At 43.6% G+C, this 26,818-nt stretch overlaps 1 protein-coding gene across 1 annotated transcript; it reads left to right on the forward strand.

Annotated features, from left to right (window-relative positions):
• The first annotated feature begins 125 nt into the window (after positions 1-125).
• Positions 126-21,346, forward strand: PRCP (prolylcarboxypeptidase). The gene is made up of 9 exons (XM_065729941.1): positions 126-250; positions 13,336-13,476; positions 14,415-14,516; positions 14,817-14,998; positions 15,690-15,847; positions 16,557-16,729; positions 17,062-17,226; positions 17,815-18,002; positions 21,018-21,346. Exons 3-9 carry the CDS (start codon positions 14,421-14,423, stop codon positions 21,220-21,222), a joined length of 1,167 nt encoding a protein of 388 aa, XP_065586013.1. The 5' UTR covers positions 126-250; positions 13,336-13,476; positions 14,415-14,420; the 3' UTR covers positions 21,223-21,346.
• The last annotated feature ends 5,472 nt before the right edge of the window (positions 21,347-26,818 follow it).

The following is a 26,818-nucleotide window of genomic DNA, read 5'->3' on the forward strand; positions in this document are numbered from 1 at the left end:
CGCCCCGTGCGGGGCTCGGGCGAGGCACCTCCCCCGGCTGCCGGGCGGGCGGGCGAGGGGCGGGCCGTCTATAAAGCTGCGGGCCGGCGGCCGGCCCCCGTTCAGCCTGGCGATGCTACAGATGTTGTGTGTGCGGTTCCTCCTGCTCCTCCTCTTCGCCGGCTCTCTCGGCGCGCTCCTCGCCCCCCGCCGCCGTCGGGGGCTCTCGCCGCTGCCCGCCCCGTACCTCACGCGGTACCTCACGCAGCAGGTAGGGCCCCGCCTCCCCGCCCCACAGCGATCAGCAGCTCCTTGTGACATGTACAGCGAGCGTCTGCATCTTGATCCCCTGCCTCATCGTTAGGGGAAGTAATTATTATATTGACTGGGAAGCATGTGGAAGGGACGCTTGTAGTTGTGTCTGCCTTTGGCTGGGGGCTTGTGGCCTTGCTTTGAATCTCGCCCCCCTGGGCTAAGTAAGGATTGCTGTGAGTGTTTAATTCAGTTATGTGAAGAAAGCATCCCTTGTTAATTTTACAGGAGGTGACTTCAGTGTGGATGTTTCTTCAGCGTGGAGAAGTGAAAGCTCAGGGGAGACCTCATTGTGGCCTTTGCAGTACTTGAGAGGTGCATATAAACAGAAAGGAAAACAACTTTTTACATGGATGAATAGTGATAGGGCAAGGGAGAATCAGTTCTAATCTAGAAGAGAGTGTATTTAGGTTAGATGTCAGGATTTTTTTCACCAAGAGCTTTAGGGAGGAATAATTGCATGCACCAGTACAGGCTGGGGGATGAGCTGCTGGATAGGAGCTCTGCAGAGGGGGACCTGGATGTCCTGGTGGACAACAGGTTGACCATGAGCCAGCAGTGTGCCCTGGTGGCCAGGAGGGCCAATGGCATTTTGGGACGCATTAAAAAGAGTGTGGCCAGCAGGTCAAGGGAGGTGATCCTTCCCCTCTACTCTGCCCTGGTGAGGCCTCATCTGGAGTACTGTGCCCAGTTCTGGGCTCCCCAGTATAAAAAAGACAGGGATCTCTTGGAAAGAGTCCAGCGCAGGGCCACAAAGATGGTGAAGGGCCTGGAGGATCTCCCCTATGAAGAAAGGCTAAGTGAACTGGGTCTGTTTAGCCTTGAGAAAAGAAGACTGAGAGGGGACCTGATCCAGGTTTATAAATATCTGAGGTGTGGGGGACAAAGAGGTGAGGCCAGACTTTTCAGCAGTGTGTGGAGACAGGACAAGGGGGAACGGCCAGAAACTGCAGCACAGGAGATTCTGCACGAATGTGCGCAAGAACTTCTTTATGGTGAGGGTGACGGAGCACTGGCACAGCTGCACAGGGGGGTTGTGGAATCTCCTTCTCTGGAGATATTCAAGACCCACCTGGATGCCTACCTGTGTGACCTGGTGTAGGGAACCTGCTTTGGCAGGGGGTTGGACTCGATGATCTCTAGAGGTTCCTTCCAACCCCTACGATTCTGTGATTCTCTGATACTGCAGATACCTTCTGCAGTCTGTGTTGGCCAGGATTGATATCACTGATATGTGGTCTGGTAGTAGTGTTGTAACTTAAAGCATGACACATAACTGTAGCATGCTGGTTGTTACCTATTGCTGCCCTAATATTGGCGATTGTCATTCTGTGCTGTGATCTGAACTGCCCTTTGTCCCTGTGCTGCCACACTTCTGTTCTCACCCCCATTCACTTGTGGTGCCACTTGTTTTTTGTCGCCAGGTACTGGTAGAGGCAGCCTGGTTGCTGTCTAGCTGACAACAAAGTCGCAGAACTGCTGTGTGCTTGAGGTCTGTGGATTTATGGATAGATATATGTTGAAAGAAGGGAAGGACGAATGTCAGTGACTTTGTTTTAAAGATGATAGCAGGTCTTGCTCCCTTCGGTCTCTCCCAGGTTTCCTTCCCTTACTGCAAACAGAATCATACTGTATGTGAGTACCTACTGTGGGAAAGAGGGATCCTACTGATAGATCCTGGATGGAGTCTTCACTTTTCTTGTCCGAGTGCTTGGTACTGCAGAATGTGGTTGGAGACATCTGTATATTCATGGCTTGATTTCTGGGTTCTGTTTTAGTGTATTCCTGTGTCAGATATGAATGCAGTTGCCTGTCACTTGAAAGACATAGCGCTAGCATAAGAAGTCTAATCACAGGGTGGGATGTAAGACTTTCTTATCAGTAGCACAACTTGGAGGACCTGTGCTACCTATAGGTCAGGCAACAGCTGAAGGCTGGGGCTGGAAATTCATAATTGCATGATGATTCTGTAATGGAACATAAATGCTGTGATTACTGTATTAAGTAGGGGTGATGATACTTTGCTGCCTCTCAGAGTTGTTGATGTTTAATTGTTTACTTTGAAGTTGCTCAGGGGTTGAATCATCTGCCCCTGTTTTATGCTGCTGTTTCTCCTGAAGCTGAAGTTTCCTCTTGTTTTTCCTGTTGCTGAGTTTAATTTAATTCAGTTGAATTACTTATACAAAGTCATGCACTATAAAAACAATCTGACAGTTCAGCAGAATGTGCTGTAACAAAGGAAACATTTCTTACACCTATTTATATTTAAAACACTTTCTGAACACTATTTAAATATTTAGTAGTTCCACGCTAGACAACTTTGTGAAATATAGATAGTGGCTTGCTTGAATCCTGTTGCTTAAGAAGTTACCCATTGAACACTGTAAATAATTACTTACTGTTGCACTCTGGAGAACAGGATTTCAGAAGCTGAAAGCTTTCATGTAGGATCACAGTGTAAGTGGAACTTCTTGGCATTAAGACCTTTGGCATTGCTTGAAGGCTTAGTGTCAGCACTTCAGAGTTAACTGTTGCATTGGACTTCCTTCGTTTACCATGCCAAGAGTCCAGCATCCCAACAACAGGGTTGAAGTCTAGAATGTGGAGGAAGAAATTAAGCAGTGCCTGTCAGTGTGACTGGGATCTTTGTGTGTGCCCTGTGTGTCCTTAATGATCTTTATTATTTTGTCTTTGGAGTGGGACATTTTTCACTGGTGCCTTTAAGGCCTCTGCTTCTCCAGTGCATGAGTGATATTACCCTGACAGAAAGATTCCTCATGCTGTCACAGATGGGTGTGCAGCTGTTGGATGAGGGGCTGCCATCACCCATATCTTCAGTCAACAAGTTGTATCTGTAGTGGGGAAGCTGATCTCCTGTACAGCTTTGAGGCTAGTGTGACTTCTTTGGGTGAGAGCAGTCTTATGAGTATCTTGCTCACAAACTTGTGGTTGGTGTATTAAATTAGTCCATTTTTAAATGAACTTAACAGAGATGTAAGATGTGTGGAGCTTCAGACAGAAGGCCAATCTGAATGGCCCTTTTGTTGGCAGCTCTGGCTGTGACCACGATGAACAGTCACTGGGAAGACACTGAAGCATTTGAGAGCTATCTCCTCCAAGTAGAGATAATCTCATGATGGGATGATGGGGAAGGTTTGGACTCGGGCAGCTTTTCTGACCTCTGGGGAGCCTTGACTCGTACCTCTGGATTCTTCAGTGCACATACCCACGTATGAGAACTTCTGTTGTGGTAAATGTGGTACTGAGTGGACAACTGCTTGAGTTTAGTGAAATTCAAAGGCTTCTCAGGGATTAAACTGTCCTTCTAGAGGAGTGAATCACAGAGTCATTGAGGTTGGAAAAGATTTTCAAGACCACCCAGTCCAACAGGTCCATGTCTGTTTATCACCAGTACTTCCCCACTAAACCATATCCTTTTATACAATACACAAATGCTTCTTGAACACCTCTAGTGATGGTGACTTTACCACTTCCTTGGGCAGCCTGCATTTCCTAATGCCCAACCTAAATCTCCTCTGGGGAAACTTGAGCCCTTCCCTCTTGTCCTGTCCAACCTGATTTCACCAAGAATCAAGAACTGAGTGCACATGTCCACTTTTCACTCTGTTTGATAGTTGAAGCTGTGTCAGACTTAACGCAGTGGACCCTTCTCCACAATCCCACTTTGTGTGCACATCACTTATTCTGTAAGCAGCTATGAATTGGCCTAAAAACCAACTCAGCAACACTTTCTTTGTACGTGCTCAGCAAATTTCTGTGTCTGTTCCTCCAGTCAGATTCTTTCAAGCAAGACATGCCCACAGTGTGGCCATTGCCAAAAGATTGGATTTGGTAGCATTTAATCACTTTTTAGATTTCATAGCCTAGTAAATGCATGTAAAATCTGTGCTCAAACATATCTGTTTCACGTTGTGTATATGTAAAAGAAAGTTCTTCACATAATGCAGAATTAATGCAGTTGGATCTCTTCTGGCTATATCAGGTTTCTTTAATGGCCCATCCTATGTTACAGACTGAAGTTTTGAGGCATGGAAAATGTAAGCATTGATTGAAAGCACAAACAATTAGCAAACTGTAACCTGTAAAAACAGGAGTGCCAATTTCAAGCAAATAAAATCAGAGGCAGAGTGCAACAGAGGGGAGAAAGTACCTCTCAGAGAAAAGGGAGAAGACTCTTTTGGGAAGTGCAATTAGAGGAAGCCAGTGAATCCTAGAGTTCTCCCACGCTCGACTGTGATACTCAGATTTTCTTAAAGATATTAAAGCAGATTGAAATGAACACTTTTAATTCTGGTTAGCAGCTTTTTGGCTGCCTGTTGTGACTCAGGTTGGTGTCTCAGAATAGTAACAGATGTTGGGAATGGTAAGAAAGGTTTGTTTGGCACGTCTGGCAACACAACACAATAGCACTTTTAACTTCTGGTAAAGGAAAAAACAAGTGATTTTAACATAACTTTTAATTGGTACCAGGGGGCTGTGTCAGTATTCAGAGTAGTGATGCTAATGATTGTTTTTTGAGGAGAATTACTTGGCACATATGTTTTACTCATCAAGTAGTACAAGAGTACTTGGCAGCTCTTACTCTGTGATTTCATAGTGTGATTTAAAACGGGAGCTGTAAGCTATACACCAGGTCTATAAGCAGAAACAATAGCACTCATTCAGGGCACAGGAAAACAGGGAAGTACTTGTTAGAGCTTGTCAGTGAATTTTTATTTTTATGCACTACTTATCTGGGGGTCACAATGCAGACATAATCTGCTCAAATTAAGCAGGAAACACTTAATTTCCTCACAACTTGCAGTCTCTTCAGCCAAGTGAGCAGTTCATACGAAGGGCTACAAAAAGCATTGGTTGCTGCCCTCTCTGAAAATAAGCATTTTTATCTTGAGCTTTAACCATTGAAAAGTGGGACCCTGAAAGATATGTCAGTCCTTTTTTTTTTTTTTTAGTAAAGAAATAAAGTGCTGACTTCTGGAGTTGGTTCAGCCCTTCTGAAAAGGTGTTTGTGGAGTAAGGCCTGGGAAGAAACTCCAGACAAGAGGTGTTCACTGAAAGGCCTGGATGTGTGGGATGCAAGTGTGCAGGGAGCTCAGGTACCTGCCAGGCCTTCTGCCTCTCCCTGTCCATAGGGACACACTCAGTGCTTCTTTCATTTCTGGTGAACTGATTCTGCTTCCAAAGGGAGTACATCTTCTTGCACTGTGAATCGAGTAAAGGACCTGGTAGCTTTCTAAAAGCATCCGCAAAGGGATCGAGTGTGTAGAAGAGGTGTTTGTAGATGGCAATTTCCATGCAGTAACTTCCTGTTAAGACAACAGGAACAGAAAGTGATGGGTATTAGGCCCTCTGACTCCCCAGGACTTGGACTGAGGCCAGACTGAACTCAAGCAAGTGGGTGAAAGCAGAACGAGCACTAACACATCTTTTGATTTATGCCTCAAACCAGCAGCTTGTTTTTCCTTGTTGCCTGACTTCCTGAACATGAGTTCTTCCACAAAACTGCTCAAAACCACGGGCTGCTCTGACAAATGCCTGTCCACCTACAATTGTAGTTTTCAGTCCTTTGAGTCACACTTATGAGGGATGAAATATGGATTTACTATAGCTCTTAAGCAGTGGCTGCTGTCCTACAAGCTAATGGCAAATAGCTTTCTGAAAACGTCTGTGGAGTGGTTCCACCTGTGCCAAACAGAGTAGTTTGTAACCATGTTCCAGCCTGGTTTTAAGTGGGAAGACGGGAAAAATGAAATGTAAATAGAGATGTGTTCTTGAATTAAAATCTAAGGGTCTCTATTTAGAAAGGAAAATGCTGGCTTTGCCATGAGTAGAAAAATGTATTCCATTCTGGGAGATAACTGGATGCACTGGAATCAAGACCCATTGTGTATCCATGTGTTTGCCTCTCAGCCACTGGAGCAGACCTGGATGTTTCTGCTTTACAGCAGAGCAATTGGTAAATACCTTTTTACCTGCGGAGACCAAAAGGTGTTAATTCCCTGAATGCTGCCCATCTTTCCACCTCCCAGTGTCTGGGAGCCCAGCGCTCACAAAGTTGCCCCGCAGTGCTCAGATGTGTTGCAAACTTGTTAGAGGAGTAATTGCTGCCTGATACTGTTGCTATTGCAAAAATGCTCTATGACTAACTGCAGCTTTCAAGCATTGCTTTCCAGAGTATTTCTTCTTCCCCTTGCTCACAGGTGCTCAACAGAATTGGTAGTTATTAAAGAAATGATCCACAGTGGCAAGTGTAAAATCCCTAACACCTCACTGGTCTCAGTTGGAGCTGTTCAAGGCCTTTTAATTCAGTGAATGGTAGCAGCTCAGTGTTTTATGGGGGTTTTTTGGTCAGTGTTTTGTATAATTAGAAGAAGGGCTGGATGGAGAACAGTAGTTTTTCTGCTTATGTGCTCCTCATCTAAGTTTTTCTGTGGATCCCCTGGGTAGTGTGGGATTTGCTGTAGAAAATACTACACAGTAGTGATTGAGCTGCAGCTCAGAGACTAATAGGAGAGCAAGTTTCCTTGCAGCTTTGGAAGTGTGGGAAGTAAGATGCACCTTGAGGTGAACCTCTCAGACAGTGGCGGCTTAGGTTCTTGACCTTTCTGGAGAGGAGTAGAGATTAATTCAACCAAATCAAAAATGTTATCTCTAATTTATTTTGGAAGATTTGTTTTTTAAGAAATTTTTTTAGTTGCATTTGGAGCTGTAGGACACCATGAGCAGAACTGGAATATGTGTTTTATACTGATTAACCTATGATGCATCAAAAGGATGTGTAGATATTTTTCTTTCCTCCTAAAGTTAATCCTCCAGGTTAGTCTGAAAGGCAGATGGAAAAAGTTACATATAACTTGCTGTGGCAGTTATGGATCTGAGAGACCTTTCACAGGAGTGACTTCAGCTCTGCTGGCACTGTGCACGTTGGTGCATTTCAGCTTTATGCTTTGGGCGATGGAGCTTGGACCTGTTTGTTCTGTGCTCCTTACTCTGTACCCTGTCCCTGTGAAGAATTTGGCCAGGATAATAGTGCCTTGACTAGAAGCATCAATGGTGTCAGCTCTAGGTGAGTGGATTGCTTATTTGTTCTAAATTTGTGTAGCTGATTAATTTTCTGCAACACAAGAGCTCTGCTGCTTTGAGCTGAGAGCAGGGTTGCAGGGTTAAGGGGAGCAGGCAGGTAAGGTGGTTGCAGTGGTTCTCATCAGCTGTTTTGCTCACACATTCCCTCCAAAGCTGCAACTTTGCCACCCTGGAGTGTGGGGCTGAAAATGTGGGGAGGGCATGAAACCTCTTGGGTTGTCCTCTTGGATAGCATCCTGTGATTGCTGGAAGGTTCTGCACCTAAGTAGTTGAAGCCTAAATGATTTGTGGAGTTCTTCCTGGTGGGGAGCACCTGGAGTTTCAGCTGTGGTGTGATGCTACTGATTGTTTGTGGAAGTAGAAACTCATTTGTTTGTGATCTCTGTAGTTGCTTTGGTTTCTGAAATAAAAATAACCTGTTTAGGAATGGTTTATTTCTAATGAGGGCTGACCTGAGCAGCCTGGTGCTTTCCTACAGCATATCCTGTAGCTGTTTAAGTGTTCCTTGGTCTTTTTCATCTAAGTGCTTCGTCCAAGCTGTGTGTCACTGGGCAGGGGTAGAGTTCCTGTCTGAAGCTTTCCTCATCACTGCTTTTTAATCACTGAAGTGATAAATGAGTGCCAAAAGCAGACTTCCTTATGTGGTTTCAACCTCCCTAGAGCAGATGACATGGTTCCTGCAGGGCAAAAGAAGCTTCAGTAAAATACACAAAGCGTGACTGGAGTCAAAGGGCAGTGCGTTCACAAGGACAGAGTCACAATGGGGGAGATCCTTCCATTACAAGGATTTTGAAACTCCCAATGCAAATCTGGCTTTGCTCAGCTGGGAGCAAGCTCCAGCAGCTGAAAAACTGCTGTTTTTTCTACATCACAACTAATAAAATGGTTGGAATCCATAGACAAAAAGCTTGTGTATTACATCTGCATGTTTTTATTAAATGGAAAAGATAAATTAGATCTAGTGACAAAAACCTAAATTGTTATAAAACCTCTGAATTATGGGAAGTATAGAAGATTGCAGTGATGCCGAGATTGTCTCTGAATTCCAATTTGTTTTATTTTGAAGTTAGTGGGTCAGTGTAGCCTGATGTAAGAGAGTGCAGTTTCCATCACTGAGCTCTTCCACGGAGAGCATCAGTTGATTAAGTATGTCAGGTCTGGTGCTGATCTTCAGTCTCAGGTGTCCCTTACACAAATAGCAGCCTATGGAGCAGAGGATGCAGAATTCAACTGGTGAGCACTTCATGGAACATCTCATTCTATGTTTTTAAAGTGGAAAAAATAAAGCAGAGCTAATGTGTTTTTTTTTTTTTTTAAGCTTGTTAGGGCAATCTGAGAAACCCATGTCTGAGATGAAACTCAAGGGATGTACTACACAAACATTTACAATAAGAGGAAGTAAAGCAATAAGAATGGTATAGGGGAGACCAATATTTTAATGTTCTATTTAGTTTTGTTTTTGCTTGCATGCAGCCCTAAAGAGGTAGTGTGTGTATTTCTAGTGGTACTCTACTGCTGCAATGGTTTTTAGGAGCTTGGATATTTAATTGCACATCACAGCTCTTGCAGCAAAACTTTGGATTTCCTTGAATATAACTGTACAAGATGGCAGGGCAGTCTCTGCTTTCTTGAACTTCCACCTTTGATTCCTGCATCTCAGATGCTAAGAAGAAACAAAGCCAGGAGTCCCCCATCCTGCCAGGAGTCCCCCATCCTGCCAGGAGTGAAGCTGAGCATAGCAACACGATGGTGAAATCCCAGGGAGGCTGATGCTTGCTGCTGTTCGTACAGGAGGATATCCTCAGCCTATCCTGCATCTTCCTGTCCTCAGGAAATCATTCAGACAGGATGAGCACTCAAAACAACTCCATCAACACTTGGAGAGTGGAGTGTGCCTCTTAATCCTCTGGCTTTACACCAGTGAAACAACTGACTCAGTTTCAGATGACACATCTAAATTTGGAGAAGTAACTCTATCGCGTAGAAAATTGAAGTGAGGCATGACAGGAAGGCTTTGCTTGAATACTCACCAGAGTCTCAGAAGCGTAAAACCATCAGGGTATATATTTTCCATCTTCGGTAATGTTAAATGCTCTTTGTTAGATGCTACTCTACAAATAATGGTCCCTTTTTCCCTAAAGAAAGAGCCTGAGCTTTTTCTTTAGGGCCACAGAGATGTCTGGGGGGGCTGGAGCACCTCTCCTATATGGAAAGCTGGGGTAACTGAGCTTGTTTCTTCTGGAGAAGAGAAGGCTCCAGGGAGACCTCATCATGGCCTTCTGCTACTTGAAGGGAGCTTATAAGCAAGAGTTGGAGGAATAAGACAATTGCAGGAATTGGAAAGCACCTCGAGTCCAAACCCCCTGCAAAGGAAGTTCCCCACTATAGGTTACACAGGTAGGTGTCTGGACAGGTCTTGAGTATCTCCAGAGGAGGATCCTGCACAACCTCTCTGGGTGCTCTGTCACCCTTGCTTTAAAGAAGTTTGTATGGAATTTCTTATGTTCAAGTTTTGCTCCTTGTCCTATCACTACACACCATCTAGAAGAGCCTGGCCTCGTCTGTTTGCTTCCCGCTTCCCTTTAGATATTTATAAACATTAATCAGTTCCCCTTCACTCTTCTTTTCCCCTGGCTGAACAGACCCAGGTTACTCAGCCTTATACAGGAGATGCTCCAGGCCCTTCTTCATCTTTGTGGCCCTCTGCTGGACTCCTTCCAGGAGACGTCTGTCTTTTTTGAACTGGGGTGCCAAGAACTGGACACAGTATTCTAAATGTGGCCTCACCAGGGCAGAGTAGAGGGGGAGAATCACCTCCCCTGATCTGCTGGCCACAGTTCTGTGTGCTCTGATAGCAGTAGGACAAGGGGGAATGGCTTTAAATGGAAAGGGGAGATTTATGTTATGTGTTAGGAAGAAATTCTTTGCTCACAGGACAGTGAGGCCCTGGCACAGGTTGCCCTGAGAAGCTGTGGTGCCCCATCCCTGGAAGTGCTCAGGGCTGGGTTGGATGGGGCCCTGGGGGGCAACTAGCTCACAGCAGTGGCATTGGAACTAGGTGGTGATTGTGTTCCCCTCCAACCCAAGCCACTCTGATTTTGCTCTCACATCTCTCTAGTCATTAATGACCTTAAGGTGCTGTTGAGAAGGAAGTGAGTTGTAGCCCACGTGTCCTGTTTTGCCATTACATTTCACTCGATACCACAGGCTCAGAATACTTTCAGAGTATATTAAGCAAACATCTGTATGACAACTATTGAACATCTGCTGTGCCTTTTTTCCTCTTCCCTGGAGGATGTGTGAGTAGCAGCATGTCTTGTTTTGGAAAGTCCATTTAGAACAAAACAAAAAAGCTTTTTTTAAGAAGTAGTCCTCTTTGAGAGGTCTGCATAAGCACAGGACACGTGCACATCCAAGGTAAGGTCAGAGAGCTGTGCCATGTCCTTTGAGCAGATGGCAGAGAGGTGGAACAAACTGGATATGGCTCCTCATCCTGAGCAGATGAGATGTGCTGGAGGAAGCTTGTTTGAGCTGAAACATCAAAGCTGCTGGCTCAAGCCTTCAGTCTGGAGCTCTGGGACAGAGTGGCCTGAGTGGCTGTGATTTTAATAAACCTGTGTTTTTAATAAACCTCAGTGAGTGCAGTTCTCAGCAGCTGTGGCCGCACTTTGCTCAAGGGGCAGCTGGCTCCAGGTTGCACCCATTTCACTGTGTGTTGTGTATATGTTTATCTTCCCCAAGTGCTTTGCAAGATGCTGGGAAGAAATATGGTGATTTCTTTTTAACTGCATTCCTGGAACTTCCATATGTGGAAATGAAATTCTCTTGTTGCTCACCAAAATATTCTTCTCCCACATATTGCAGGTGACAGAAGCTTGCCTTAAATTTATTTGTGACTTCTTGCTTCCAGTGTTCTTCCTTTCTCTACTGGAAGTCTGTTATCAGAATCTGGTTTAGAGAAATTAAAAGTAACCCTCATGTATGTTAATACCTTAACCACTGTTAGTGTTAACCAGCATTAAGTATTGTACATAGGGGGAGAAAGATGGAAAAAAACCCCAACAAAACAAAGCAGTTTAATGTGCTTGTCTTCGTATGTTCTGTTCTACCTAATTGAGCTTGGTTGCACAAGTCAGCACTTTTGTCTTACTCTCATTGCTGAGGAGTGGAAAAGAAATCTTCTGGTTCGATTTTTTTAATAAAATCTGATGTAGTCTGGGTGTTAGCCTGTGTGTCATGTACAGTTTACATGGAGTTTGACATATTTGCATTTGATACAGGATAGGGAGAGAAATGACCTGCTGAGTGAGAGCAGGCATCCCTGAGCAGTGCTGTGGCTGCACGACAGCTCCATCTGCTGTTTTTTCTCTTCCATTTGTCTGTTTTTTTTTTCACTAAGCTGCCTGCACTGAAGCTAATATTGCAAGTCAGGAAATCTGATATGGTTTGTCTAGCCTTGTAGTTTGTACTCTGGTTTCAGGCAGGAAGGATGGAGAATCAAGCTTTAAGGCAAGATGTGTAATTTTAGATGATCCCATAAAAAGCAGATCGGACTGCTAAGCCTATTTTTCTGATGTGATTTTTTTTTTTAACTATCTAGAGTCACAGAGGAAGAGACCTTGAAGATATCTAGTTCCAACCCCCCACTGTAGGCAGGGACACCTCCCTCTGGACCAGAATGCTCACAGCCACATCCAGCCTGGCCTTGAATACTTCCAGGGAGGGGGCATTCACAGCCTCACTGGGCAACCTGTGCCAGTGTCTCACCACCCTCACAGTAAAGAATTTCTTCCTCACATCTAGTTGTACTTCATAATACTGTTGGAGTTTATTAAACTTCATTTATTTGCTAGATCAGTCTTATTGAATCACTCTTTAATTGCCTCAAGGTCTTAGGATCAAAGATTTTCACTTGACTGAGCTTGTTTGTCTGATCTACAAATCACTCTTGAATATGGCTGATGTAGAAAGTGAACTTAAAATTAACAGTAACTGTGCAAACAAAAAGGGAGCAGGTGAGTTGCTGGCGTAAAATAAGCTCAGTGTATGTTGTTAGTACTGGAATTCAGTGAATCGACCTTAAAGGGTGTCCATGATAACATTACCATGTACTTACATGTGTAAGTAGCAAACTGTAAAGCACAGGAAAAAAAACACATGTGTAACTTAGCTGTATTTCAGTCTGGCAGCAGTCATGAAGTTAGCTTATTTAGGATGAGGCATCTGTCCCTTGTGTCAAGGCAATGCAGTGGTAAGGCACTGGGCTGTAGCACAGCTGTCCTCTTGCTTCAGGCTCACCAAGGTTCTTCCTTAACTTTCAGAGTGGGGAAAATACACTTTGCAGCAGTGTGTATTGTGAATTTCTGTGCTCTCTGTCCCAAAGCATGCACCAATATGTGGTGTGGGGTGGCTGGATCCTGCTGGTCAGGAGTTGGGCAGCCCTTCCTGAGCTGCCAAGGGGAATAAGTGCTTGGATTTGTGCGTGTCTTGCTTTTTAACACTAACTTGAAGGTGCTCTCCAAATGAGATGTGGTTCTGTGAGCATTTGAGGTTTGGCAGAGTTATCAGTATGAAGGCAGGTGGCTGGGCAGAGATTTCAAGCCAGCAGATGTCAGGCTGTTACCACAGGCAGCAGTATGAAAGGGAAGGAACGATGCTTTCTGCTGATGGAAGTCAAATTTGGGAAAGTAGAGATCATCTTCAGCTGATGACTAAAAGTAGTGTTGATTTGGGAATATGTGGAAATTAGACAGCGTAGCTCTGCTGTTTAGTAAAAGCTTGGGTGGGCCTCTTCCTTCCAGAACAATCTGAGAATATAAATTTGTCCTTTATCCTTGTGAAACTCTTCCTTTTCTTTATTTCCCCTCTGAAAGTGACTGTCAGCACTTGCACTGATCAATTCTCTCCTTCTGAAATGGGTGTTATCCCTTATTTTGGCAGATCGATCACTTCGGGTTTGATGAAAATCTTACATTCCAACAGCGATATCTGATAGCAGATCAGCACTGGAAGAAAGACAATGGGCCAATACTGTTTTATACAGGCAATGAAGGAGACATCACGTGGTTCTGCAACAACACAGTATGTACAAAGCAGGTCCTTGATTTTTAAGTTACAGCCCTTCCTTCCAGCAGTGACCTACTGAAAAATAACAAGAGGCCATCAGTCATCTAAAGAGAACTTTACGATAGTGGTTATGAAAGCTTCTGGAGAAAAAGTAAGCTGAAAAAGCATAGGAAAGGTTTTAAGGGATTCAAGGTCCTGTTTGAAGTCCACAGAAGTTAAAGGGAAGCTCTTGCATTAACTTCCTTGAGTCGAGAAGAAAACTTGAGGAAACTCTCTATGATGTCTGAAGCTAAGGATGAAAGAATTTGGGCCAAACAATATCAATCCCATTATTTACAATGCTTCTGAGTAAAATGAGGGAGATTGATTGCTTTGTTTTGTTTTCCTCTAAGAAAATTTAAGAAAAATATTAAGTGAAATGAAGGTGCATAGTAATTAAGAATAGATGCTTGTTCCCTCACTAAATCCTTGGAAGTTTTTACTTCCCTGATAAATAGTAGAATCACTAAGGCTGGAAAAGACCTCCAAGGTCATCCAGTCCAAATGTCCACCTGTCACCAATATTTCTCCACTAAACCATATCCCTCAGTACAACATCTAAACATCACTTGAACACCTCCAGAGATGGTGATTCCACCACTTCCCTGGGCATGCAGAAGGGAGTGTGGGTATTTTTCTCCTACTTCAGTATAAAATCCAGTGGTTCAACAGGAGCAGGGCCTGAAGTATCCAAGGATTACTTATGTACTTTGTTCTGGCGGCTGGTGAGCTGTCTGCCCCTTTCCACAACTTCAGTGATACGTTAAAACCAAATTGCAGTCTGTCTTTTTGGTTGTATTTGATTGTGATGTCTTCCTAATCGAAGACCAAAATTCAAGGTGCAATAGATTAGAAGTAGAGACTTTTAAACAAGGCGAGTCAGTCACTGTCAATGTCTGTTTTTCTCCAACCAGGGTTTTATGTGGGATGTGGCTGAAGAACTTAATGCCATGTTAGTATTTGCTGAACATAGATATTATGGAGAATCCTTGCCCTTTGGAAATGAATCTTTCAGTGTAAGTGTTGTCTTTACTTTCTTCTTTGGATGTGTTCTATAAAAACAAAAAAAAAAAAATCTGCTTATTCTTGTCAGTGCAGTAACTTTTTGGCTGAGTAAGATATGCTAGAAATAAATTACTATCCTATTTTTGTAACTACTAGTTATAAATTTTAATAAAATCTAGGATTTTCTAGCACCTGAAAGGACACTGAAAAGATTACTCAGTTTGTCAGGCACAATTTCATAACTCAATGTGTAGTCTGGGGAGAGAAGACAGATACTGCTGTATAAAATGCTCCTGTGTTCTCTATCTCAGGATTCCAAGCATCTGAATTACCTGACCTCAGAACAAGCTCTGGCAGACTTTGCAGTACTAATTGAGTACTTAAAGGAGACCATTGCAGGAGCCCATCACAGTCCTGTCATAGCCATTGGAGGGTCTTATGGGGGCATGCTGGCAGCCTGGTTTCGGATGAAATACCCCCATGTGGTAGTTGGGTGAGTTTACTGTTCTGCTGTCACCTCTGTGCTATCACTGTTACAGTATACTGTAATTCAAACTGGCTTCATTTCTTCACTATTGGGAGGACAAACTAAAGCACTTGGAATTTGGGAAGAGATACTGTCTACCTCAAAGGTGACTGTCGGTGAGCAGGTACTGGATAACCTACACTTTCACAGATGTCTTATTTCGTGTTGGGTTTTTTTTAAGCCAATAGTTTGAAACATTGTCTCTGCACCTCCTTGGGACAGGAGGCAAGTTTTTGATCTCTTCAGTGCCTTGTTTCCTCTGTAGGATAAACAGTAGTAATTCCGTTACTGTTGCCTGCTAGGGAGTAGTTCTGTGTAAACGCTGTCTTCAGATGATTTTGCAAGTGTTTAGTGAGAGGATTAGTTGCTAGATGATACTTAGCTCACTTTACTATTTGTCAGAATTTCCACTTGATGTATTTACTGATGTCTTTGCACTAGCGTCCAAGACTTGTAATTTTCAACAGCCTTTGCATGCAGACCTACAGAGGAGTTCTGCAACATTATGGGTTAGCTTAGCTAGGGATGGGTTGAATTATAAATGCTGCTTAAATAGTGGCTGTGGCAGAAGTATTGCCCAGAGGGCAGATAATCACATCGCAGGGGTTCAGAATACATGTTTTTCTCCAAGCAGTCTTGGTTTTGTATTCATTTGCAGAGCACTGGCAGCCTCTGCCCCAATCTGGCAGTTTGGTGATTTGGTTCCCTGTGGTGCTTACTTTACCTTAGTAACTAATGATTTCAAAAGGAGTGGGACTGGCTGCTCAGAAAGCATCCGGAATTCCTGGAACGCAATTAACCACCTTTCTTCAACAGGTAAGACTTTACCACTGTGCCTTCAAATGGCTGTCATGTTTAGGATTATGTTATGATATCTTCAATTAGTGTTGTTGCATCACTCCTTTAACGTGGAGATGTATTGTTGCTGGTGGTTAGTTTTTCTTTTTTAATTAATTAAATTAATTCTTGGATGTGTTCAGCATTATTTTTGTAAGTGCTTGTTTTATTGAAGCATGTGCTTTATCTGCACGTGGTTGGATTTGGAATCCAGAGGTAAACAATCAAGATCAAATGTGCTGACAGTCTTTTTTTTTTTTCTTCTTAAAAATAAGTAAAAACTGGTAGGATGAGTTGGCCAATTCACATCAGGAAGGCTGAACTGGAGAGATAAAATAAAGCAAAAACAAGAATTCTGAGGTCACTTTTATACGTTCTATTTTGAGCTAGCTGGATTGAAGTTTTTCATTTGTTGGTAGATAACTGCTTCTTATTTAAAAAAAAAAAAAGTCAAATGTCCTGTCAGTCTTTGCAGATCCATAAGTATAGTATTCAGGTTGCATTTCCCATCAATTTAGCAATGTGGACTAAATTTCAATCTGCTCTTGTATCCCACATACTTGTATGTGAGATAAATTCCCAAATCAGCTACACTAAGGTCAGTTGTGCTGCTACTAAATATTTCACTATGTGATAATGACACAGACATATTAACTGTATTTATACATTTTTTCTTTTTGTGTTAAAGATGCAGGTTTGCAGTGGCTTTCCAGGACGTTTCATTTGTGCAGCCCATTGAGAAGTCCTCAGGATGCCGCTATGTTGAAAAGTTGGCTGAGTGAAACGTGGATAGATTTGGCTATGGTGGACTATCCCTATAAAGCTGACTTCTTACAGCCTCTACCAGCGTGGCCTATACGGGTAATCAAGGACTGGTGCCTTGGAGGAGTGATTAAAGCCTGGGCTTTTAAAGTCATTTCCACCTGGTTTAACTCTTTCTCTCTTGGTTTGACTAACTGCCACAGGTTACATCAAGAGCCAAGAATTTTAATCAGGAATTGTAAAGTTTCAGGTTCTTTGTAATGGCGTAGGCTGTACAAATGGAATGCTCTTTAATGATGATGCTCAGGGTATATAATAACAGAAAAGGATTCTGATAGTATTTTGAATTTACTCTGAAAAGAAAATGATTTCCCATTAGGTATTGTGTGTTTCTTGCAGATTTAGACTCCTATCTCTCCTCTTCGTTGCAGGAAGTCTGCAAGTTCTTAAAGGACCCCAGTCTCCCTGACAAATTGTTGCTGCAGAACGTTTTCCAGGCAATAAACATCTACTACAACTACACAGGAGAAGCCTCCTGCTTTGACATGTCTGAGACTGCAACAAAGAATCTGGGCCAGTTGGGTTGGTACTATCAGGTGTGTGTTCTGTCCTCTTAGAAATGCAACTTAAGTTCTTTATGGGCTAGAGGAGAAGAGAATTCACATAGCTGTTAAGGTATCGGACCAGATATAAATCGATGAAGCTGTGTAAGCACCAGTAAAGACCCTTCTGTTTGTATATTGCTTTAAACCTCGTTCTTCAAAAACAGGGAAAATGAAAGGGATTGTAACAATATTTAATAGACAGTGTCATTTATGATCCATGTTTGGAGAACATCAGAAAACAAAAGCCCAAGCTATATCTCTTTTTCTGTCTGGCTTAGAACTTGAACACTTTCTTATGCACTTTTTTTTAATCATAAACCCTATGAACTTTTGAAGACAGGTAAACAGGAATTAGAGTTAATTGCCACAGTGGGAGCTACATTGGCTTCCAGGCTAAAACTATTTTTCTAAGGTCAGGAAATGTTTTTGCATAAAAGATGAAGCTTTTACTTGATATGTGTTGAGATAGCTTGATGGTAATTGCCAATTAAATCCTGTGTGAGCCTCTTTATTTTAGTACTGCACAAATAGCTCTTGGACAGTCTGTCATTAACACGTCTTGTTGCTCTGTTCTCTCAGGTCTGCACTGAGATGGTGATGCCCATGTGCACAGATGGAGTCCATGATATGTTTGAGCCTCAGAAATGGGACTTTGAGGCACTTTCAGATGAATGTTTCAAGTTGTGGGGAGTGAGGCCTCGCCCCTCTTGGATTCTTTCTATGTATGGAGGGAAAAACATCAGTTCACACAGCAACATCATCTTCAGGTGAGCCTTGCTTGAGTTGTCTTTTACTGGGTTAGTCTGTTAGTGTTCTGTTTGCAGTGTTCCAGCTGAATAAATTGGGTTCTGTCAAATGTGACTTTCTTCCCCTGTGGATTCCTTCTTATCTTATGACCCAAGTCCAGGTTTCCCATACTGGTAAATCTGTAGCTTTTAAGAAGCCTAAGTATTGTATCTTCCACATGAAAGTCTAAAGTTCTAGCTGTAACACAGGATCTTGATCACTAGAATTATTGTGCTGTGTGACAGCCCTGTGGAGTGCTAGTGTGATGTTCCTCTTTAATTTTGATTAAAAAAAAAAATCAGGGAGCTTTCACTTCTAGTTACTGCTGTCTTTTAGTGACAGATAAGCAAATTTCACCAACATCATGTAAGGTCCCAATGTAAAAAACTGTTCCTTTTGTGGGAAGGCATACAAGTAATATAACACAAGTTCATCTAACACAACTTTGTACATGAACAAAATGTAAAAGTGTTTCAGTATACTACAGAATTGTTCATGCTTCTTGCTATTCAGTATTTTCTTATTCCTTTATTTCAAACTCTGCTCAGCTTTCAATAAAGTGAGGTTCCTCTATCTGTACTTGTGCTGTGAAGGGATTCTAGCTCAACACTTGGCTGTTTATAAGGATCTTACGTGGTACAGAGATGTTCAATAAACCCAGCTGAAACCTGTGCCCTCAGGAGCTGTGATTCTGTACTCACTGCCTGTGGCAGGCATCCCTTGGATATACTGCTCTGTGCAGTTCACATTGTGCAAGGCCTTTTCAGGGAGGAAAAAAACCCAACAAAAACAACACTTAAAAATTAGAATTAATGTCTTGGACGTAGTAAACTGTTGTCTTATTTTAAAGTGAAAGTTGTCTTGAATTGGGAGTTCAGCTGTTAACTTTGGTTCATTTGGCTCCAAAAGCCTGTTCATTTCTTTTCATTTGTCTCTTGCTGTTTCTGTCCCAGCAGGATATGTGCTCCAGAGTGAGAAAGTCCACCCTTTTTGGAAAGCTTTCCCTTAAAACAAAAAAAAAGAAAAAGTTGATCTAACTTCATTTTTGTGGTGTTGCTGATTTCCAAGGTTTCACAGATCTGTTCAGTAGAAATTGGTTTTGTAAGTGATAAACGAGCAAACAAATCTAAAGAATTGTTTAAGAATTTTTGCCTACTGAAGGAGATGGAAATGAGAAAAGCTTGAAAGCAACTGCATGAGTGAAGTAGTGCTGTACACACAAAGCTTTGTGTTCAGGCTGGGTTGCCTCTCTGCAAACGAACACATTGTCAATGCTGTATGTTTTATAGAAGAGCTCTTTATCCTCAAACACCAGAGCACTTAATAAAAAATATCCCTATGTCTGCTGGGGGATGTGGCTCCCTGTGGGTTGAGAAGCTTAGTGTTGAGGAACTTGCACAACACTTGTGCACAGGAGGGGAAGAATACTGCATCTAAACAGAACCACCACAGGGTGGGTTTACCCAGCTGTGATTTGGCCAGTGTACTCAGTGTTCGTTGCTGTTCCTCCCTCTGCAAGCAGCACATCACTCTGCAGATCCATGTTACGTTGGACCACTCAGGCACCTTCTAAGAGGTGTCGAATTAAGCTGGGTGGATCATACCTGGGGGTTTCAGGTTCCGAGCTGAGGTACCCATCTATCCAGGTCTGGGTGGCAGGGGGAGGCTGACAGTGAAGGCTCTATATTGAGAGATACTGGAGCTATCTGCAGAAGAAGGCATCACTGGAGGGGGGGGGGGGGGGGAAGGAATAAAAGAAAACAGACCAGAGCAACTACAGAGGATGGGCATGTTAGAAAAGCATGCACAGTTTTGCTGAGAGTATGCAGAAGCCTCTTGTGTTCTGGGTACAGCTGGAGAACTGAAGAGGCTCTAAAGACACGTTAGGGAAGGAAACTGCTTGTGGGATAGGCAGGACCCTATTTGTGCTGTCAGGAAAGTGTGATGAATTAAACTCAGGACTAGTACTGATACTATACATTGAGATAGCTTGTTCTGAAGTCCTACTTGCTTGACTACTGCAGGAAAGAAATTTGTCAACTTTTTTCTAGTTCCATTTGCATCTGCAAGCTGTTCTGTCAGTTGAGCAACTGCTTCCTCGTGTGCTTGCTTAGCTTTAGTGTAGGAATAATCCATTTCTGTTGGCACTCAGTTACCTTCTTCTGAAAGACTCTAAGCCTTAGGACACTTGGTGGTGGTGCTCTGTCCTGCCTCTCCTGGGCAGCTCTCACTTCTCAAACTGTGTCCGTGCCTCTGGTGCCGTCATTTGGCAGGAGCTGCAGAGGATGCAGCCAGCAGCTCCCAGAAAAGCCAGGGATTGTTGTTTCCTCGTGGCATGCTTAGTTTCCATGTGACTGGGAGCCAAAGATCCGAGTCCACGTACATCTTGAGTCTCTCAGCAACTCATCCCCCTGTTGCCAAGGTGCTCTGCTGATTCAGATGACCTTTTAAATCAAATGCTTTTTGCTTATTGGGCAGCTTTGTGTGCTTTTTGTCTTCCAGATGCAAAACGTTCCTCTCCCTTGCAGTCATATTTTAAACCACTGAAAATTAAGAGCTGTGGAGATTGAAGACATTTAGTGTTGGTTTGGGGTTTTTTCTTTTTTTTTAGTGGAGGAACAAATGAAATCATAGTTTCCATCAGACTTTTTCACTGTTATTTCTATACTTTTTCACTTGTTACTGTCTGCGATTTCTGGTGTTGCTGTGTGTTTCGATTCTTTTTCTAGCATGTGTCTCTGTCCCAAGGTGTTTTCAGTCCTTAGATCCTTCTAGAAACTTTCACTGACTTACAGAAGCCAGTCTCTAATGTTTCCTTTTGTGGTTGTAACCACTGAGAGGGGCCCATCTGATGGGAGGTGGGCACAAGGCATAGAGGCAGAATAGAGGACTTTCTCTGTCATACATCTGCCAGCTGGTTGGAAGTCAGTGTGGATATGTTGATGTGAACTGCAGCCTCACTGTGGGAGCCCTAACAGAGCATTAATTCCTTACAGTAATGGCGGCCTGGATCCGTGGTCTGCAGGTGGGGTGACCCAGAACATCACTGATTCCCTCGTGGCCATCGTGATCCCAGATGGAGCTCATCACCTGGACCTACGTAGCCGCAACCCTTGTGATCCCAAATCTGTGCAACAAGCTCGGGCTTTGGAAGTCCACTACATGAAGCAGTGGATTAAAAAGGCCAGGCACCAGCACTGAAGTGGTACTCCACCAACTGTGGCCATGATACCTCTGTTGGCTTTGCAGGGAGCAGGGCCAGGCCTCATCGTGCATGCTGTCAGTGTTCCACTCCTGCTTCCTCATCTGTGTTGCAGCACTTGCTGATGCTTGTGCCCACAAGAAAAGTTGGCAGCACACGGATAACCTTCACTCAAAATGCATGGATTGAGCTGCCTGCTCTGTGTGGCTTTCTCCTTCAGCTTTCTTCCAATGCTGTGCCTTAGGGTAGAGTTCCTGTTCTAGGCTTGATGCCTTCCTTGCTGTGCTAGATGACAGTCCTTACTGGTGGTATATACAATGGATTAAAGGGCAGTACTGTTCATGTTGATGCCAAACTCCCCTGTGTTCAATGGGATTGAATTTCGGAGATCTCTGCCCTTAGCTGGTGTAATTTGTCATAAGGGCACAGAGAATGAGGGAGCAGAAATTGTGTCTTACTGCAATTGGAGAGGTAGGGAAGGCATGGACAGAAACTGGCTGTGCAGTTTGTAGGGAAACTAAATAGCCCCTGTCCTTCAGAATAAATATATCTTTATTTTTTAAACTAGTTTTCTGGAAGTTTATTAATCAAAGCTGCCTTAAATGGCTTTTCCATTCTATTCCACACTGAATGATCAGGGCTGGACCCGGACTCCTTCTGCTGATAACTGTCTGAGCATGCACAGTCTGCATCAGGGATTTTATTTCTTCCTTTACAGTTGATCCTATTCCTGAAATGCCACTGCGATAAGAAAACTCTGGGTGTGTTTTGTGTGTGTATATGTGTGTGTCTCCCACAAACACTTGGCTTTTTTCAAATCAGGAAGCCTTCAAAGCCATTCTTTCGAAGAGAAAGTGTGACACTTGTGCTGGGTAGATCTTACAAAGTGACAAATAATTGGGGCTGTGCCTTGTGTGGGTTCCTCCCTCCCCCCCATTCTGTGTATTGTTCAAATTCTGCATGATCTGTTTGCTGATGGCTCTTCAATAAAAGCCTTTTTACAAAAATTGTTTGCGGGACAAACTATTCAAAACTCAGAATGCAGCTATCCTCTTGGAGCAGGCTGGAGCACGGTGCTGAGCTCAACAAGCCAGGTGCACTGGGCTTTCTGTAAGGCTTCCAAACCAGACAAACTGCCCTGATTCATGAGACAGCATATTTGACATTAATAAATGGCTGGGGCAGTCCCCTCATTTTCCAGCTTTAGCTTCATTCACGCTGAAGCCCTTCTTCAGAAAGGCTTCTTTGCAGTTTAAAGGACAACTGCATTTCAGGAAGGCTCAGGGCAGAGCTCGTTGTCCACAGGCTCCTAAAATTCCAGCTTGGGTGAAAAGTTTTCTCAGCTTGGCTGATAGGCCTGATGGTGCCTTAGGCAAATACTGAACTAAGTGGTCTTTTCTGTTAGCAGTCTCCTCCTGCCCTCAGGGAACAAAGCAAACCCAACGTTGAAATTTCATCTTTTAATACATACCTGTGCATCTTCTTTCCATCGGAGTTCCCAGTGTTGTCTCACCTTACTCTGTGTTCAATCAGCACAAACACTGTGTGAATCTGAATGTCTTGTGCTCTTGTCTTGAGCAAAGCAGTTAGAGAATGTAGAATTACATTAACTGTTTTGAAGAAAATATATTTTAAACCAAAAATGACTCTGTTTTATTCAGTTTCTTTCTAAACCTTGCTGTCTGCTTGGCTTCAGCAGTGAGATTCTTTGGCTCTAGAACACTTTGGATCAGTGTTTTGTGACTTTGACCAGCTTATGAATTAGGTGACTTGCTTTCTGTTATCAGTTGTTCTTTTTTTTTTTCCCTTCAAGTGGCTGAAAACAGGAATATGAATAACATCTTAAGCATTCAGACCTTGTCTTAAATTTTATGTGCACATTAATGTATGCTGGTGAGGAACTGCCTGTGTAACTACCTCATCTAAATATTAGTTCTACTGATTGCTTATGTAGGTGAGAACAAAATAGGCCTTGGGAAATGGCTGACTTCTTTTTCCAGGCGTATAATGATGTACTTCATCTCAAGCCCTTGGTGTGTGTCATGAATGTTTTGGATTTAAAATGTATGTTTGCTGCTGACCGTGGAAGACATTGAAAAGAAGAGAAAAGGGATGAATGACTTACCCAGCACGTGAATCTTACTGCTGCAATTGCAGTTTGTATCAAAAACACATTAAAAATCTGCAATGCAAGTTTCTGGAAGTGAATTTTATTTTGAGAGGACAAATCTGTTTGTGCCTGAGTGGGATGGAGCAGGAAGAGAGCTAGTGAAGGTGATGACACAGCCCCACTCCAGACATTGGGAGCATCTCTGCACTCATTTGGTTGTGTTGCATTTCAGAGTTGTTGCTGCGCAGCGAGGAGCAGATCTGTTCACTGCTCGTTCCCTCTGGGATACAATCCAGTTGCACTGAGGATAAACCATCTTGCTTTTGGAAGCTTATTTCAGTCCCAAGTATTTCTTACGTAGCAGAGACAAAAGTGATTTTAACTGGCAGCAGCGCACAGCACTCCGTGACTGTTGCTGATGGGGGCTGACTGTGCTTCGTGGGGAGTTATCAGGGAGGGCTGAGGCTGCAGCATCTTGGGAAGGCACCAAGTGGGTCCTGCTTGTAGCTTGCTGTACCTGTAGGCAATTTCAGCTTTGCAGACTGTCAAATATTGTATCATCAAAGGAAGCTATAGAAAGAAAAGCCTCCTCTAGGAGCCAGGAATGTGATGTCTAAGTGTGTTGCAATTGGGAACGCAGGGCAAGCTTTGCCTCCCAAACTGTGCCCTGGCTATGATGTCAGTGCTTGAAATAACACATTTTTGTTTGACTTATGTTTCTAAAAAAAATTTAAGAAAGCTGTTTTGTTTTGAGTCTCACCTCTAAATGAGTTGAAAGTAATCATAGATTACCTAGAAGCTTTCTGTGCGTTGAAGACTTTGCATGCTAGATGCATTAGTGCTCTTCCACAACGAGTGGTGGGATCTTTGTCTGTCTGATGGTCAGGAGGAATGGCATCAAAACAGTGAACAACTTTGCTTTGCTGCTCAGGTAACACCACACCAAAAGTTCTGAAATTAGGATGATGTCTGGGATAAATTGATGAAACATGTTAGCATCTACTTGTAGCTTCCACTGCTACCAGTATGCTCGTGCTCCTGTGTCATTTTGATTCCTCAATTTCACTGCCCCACCTCAGCCTGCACTTTGTAAGTGTCCTTTAAATAGTGCAAGTTCAGTAAAGAGTTTGCTTTTTCTAGCATTAATTCTCATGCTGACAGCTCACTGTGCTGCTCATTGGAGCCTAACCACAGTGGGGACCTGCTGTGCCCAGGAACATCAGCTGGCTGCTGGGGTGCTGTGGTTGTAAGGTGTGGGTGTCTCCACAGCGTGCTGGCTCTGGGACTCTGTGTTATCGGGGTGTTTCCTCGGTGGGGAGCAAGTGCTCCTCGGGCCACCATTTGCAAACCACTGACCATTTGCAAACTCTTTTAGCTCAGTCCCCTGGTTTAGAAAGCAGAGGCAGTGCACCCCAAAGAGGGGGGGATAGCAAATCCCTTCCGTTTGTCTTGTTGTTTTCTAATGTATGCGACCTCTCTGGGTGGTTTAAGCGGTTTAGGTACTTTCTATAAAAGGGATCTTTTAATGACAAAACTAATGTGATTATCTTACCGAGTGTGAGAGGCGTATTCAAGGTTTAAAGAAAATCTGTTAGAATAGCTGAATGTATCTGCTTAATCCTTTCTCTAATGTGAGTGGACAATGCTCTGGGAAGCAATTGGTCTTTCTTTCTTGGAGTAAATGCCTGATCTCCAGAGGTAGGAACTGTTTGCAGCTTTTATACCCGTAGGCTTCACCTTCTAGAGAACACAAAGACACAGGAGAGAGGCAGGGAGCTCTGAGAGGCAAAGATTTTCCTCAAATAGCCAGGGGTGTAACCAACCCTGGGCCCATCCTGAAGGCTGCTGAGCACCCACTGCTCCCTTTGACCACGGTGTGAACGAAGGGCCCTCCTTTTGCCAGTGTGCAAAACCTAATCTCTGCAAATCAGAATGCAGAAGGGGTTAATGAGCAGCTGGGGAGGCTGAATTGCATCTAGCATCCAGGTCTGTGTCACAGGGCAGCACTTCCCATGCAAAGCCATTGGCTTTGGGGAATTCTCCAAAGGTCGTGTTTTCCACATCAGCACTTTGGAAAGGTTTGGATGTGTATGGGGTGAAGCTTCTTCAGGGGGAATGTGACTGTGCAGCATGGAGGGGTGATGCTTCAAGGTGCAGAAAGTTTTGGCTGGTACCAACCCAGCATCACTCAGCTGCTCTGTCCTCCATAGGGTTGTGCTTGTGGATCGCTGATCTCCCTACATTCAAAGAGTTTGTTTGCAATCTACAAACTAGGCTGTGTCCTGAAGTGAATTTTCTGAAAGAGGGAAGAGCAATTTGTAAAAAGAGGCCTTGTCATATCCTCAACAGGCTGCTGTGTGATCAGTAACCATATGATGGCTCAGGTTGGAGGTACAGCAGGGCCAGACCAGGCTGCTCAGGCATGTGACCAACTGGCTTCTGAAATCGTACAGGGATGGAGCAGTCTCTGTGGGCAGCCTGCTGCATGTGGTGGAGAAGTTTGACATCCAGTCTGAACCTCTTTGGGCAGCTTGGGTGTCTCATCTTTCCACCACATACCATAGTGATGAACTAGCCCTGTCTCCTTGACAGCCCCTGTAGGTTCCAGGGGCTGCTGCTGGGTGCCTCCAATGCAATGAATTATTCCTTCCCAGGGCAGGACTCTGTGCTTAGTTTGATTGAATTTCCTGAGCTTTTGTTGTCTCTTTCCTTCAAACTGTCTGAACGGAGCCCTTCCTTGAGAGTATTAACTGTTCCCTCCAACTCAGTGTCATGTGCAAGACTAAGAAAAGCTGGAGAATGTGAAACCTGTGAGCAGTGTGTTTTCTTCTCTGTTACAGATGACTGTGGCTTGGACTATTCTTAAAAGCTCTTCCTTTCTGAAGTACTTACAACATAGAAATAAGGCAGAGTGTCATCTTTTCTGTCTAGCTTCAGCTGGTAGGTCAAGCAGGACAGCCCTACACTTCTCCACTCTCAAGACCCCGCTGACCAGAAGTCATAGTGATGAGTGTTAGAAGTGTCATTCAGTCAGCACAGTCTTGGTGTTGTGATGAAAACAAACCCAGTAATTTCTGCAAGGATCTGTGGACCAGCCTTAACAGATAAGAAAAAACACAGAGTGCAGAAGAAAAGCTGCCTGTGTTACCTCCTTTCAGGCAGCTAAGATTTAGTTTTTGAGGATCACAGAGCCGTAGAAATGTTTGGGTTGGAGGGGACCTTGGATATCACCTAGTTCCAACTCCCCCTACAGACAGGGACGTGTCGCACTAGATTAGGATGGTTCATATGTTCAAATGAGTATTTGAGAGAACTGTGCATCACCATTGCTGTGTCACAGGTATAATGCAACCATTTTGAAATTGAGGAGTTTTGGATCAGAATAAGTCCAGAGAGGCCTTGATTTCTTTCCTTCAGGAGGAATACTACATCTTCTTGTGTTCTGTCACTGCCCAAATCCATGAGTGATGCTCCCTGCTCCCAGG

This window comes from Cyrtonyx montezumae, unplaced genomic scaffold (assembly GCF_038088225.1).
Source record: "Cyrtonyx montezumae isolate F1298 unplaced genomic scaffold, pur_monq_1.0 scaffold_12, whole genome shotgun sequence".
NCBI classification, from domain to species: domain Eukaryota; kingdom Metazoa; phylum Chordata; class Aves; order Galliformes; family Odontophoridae; genus Cyrtonyx; species Cyrtonyx montezumae.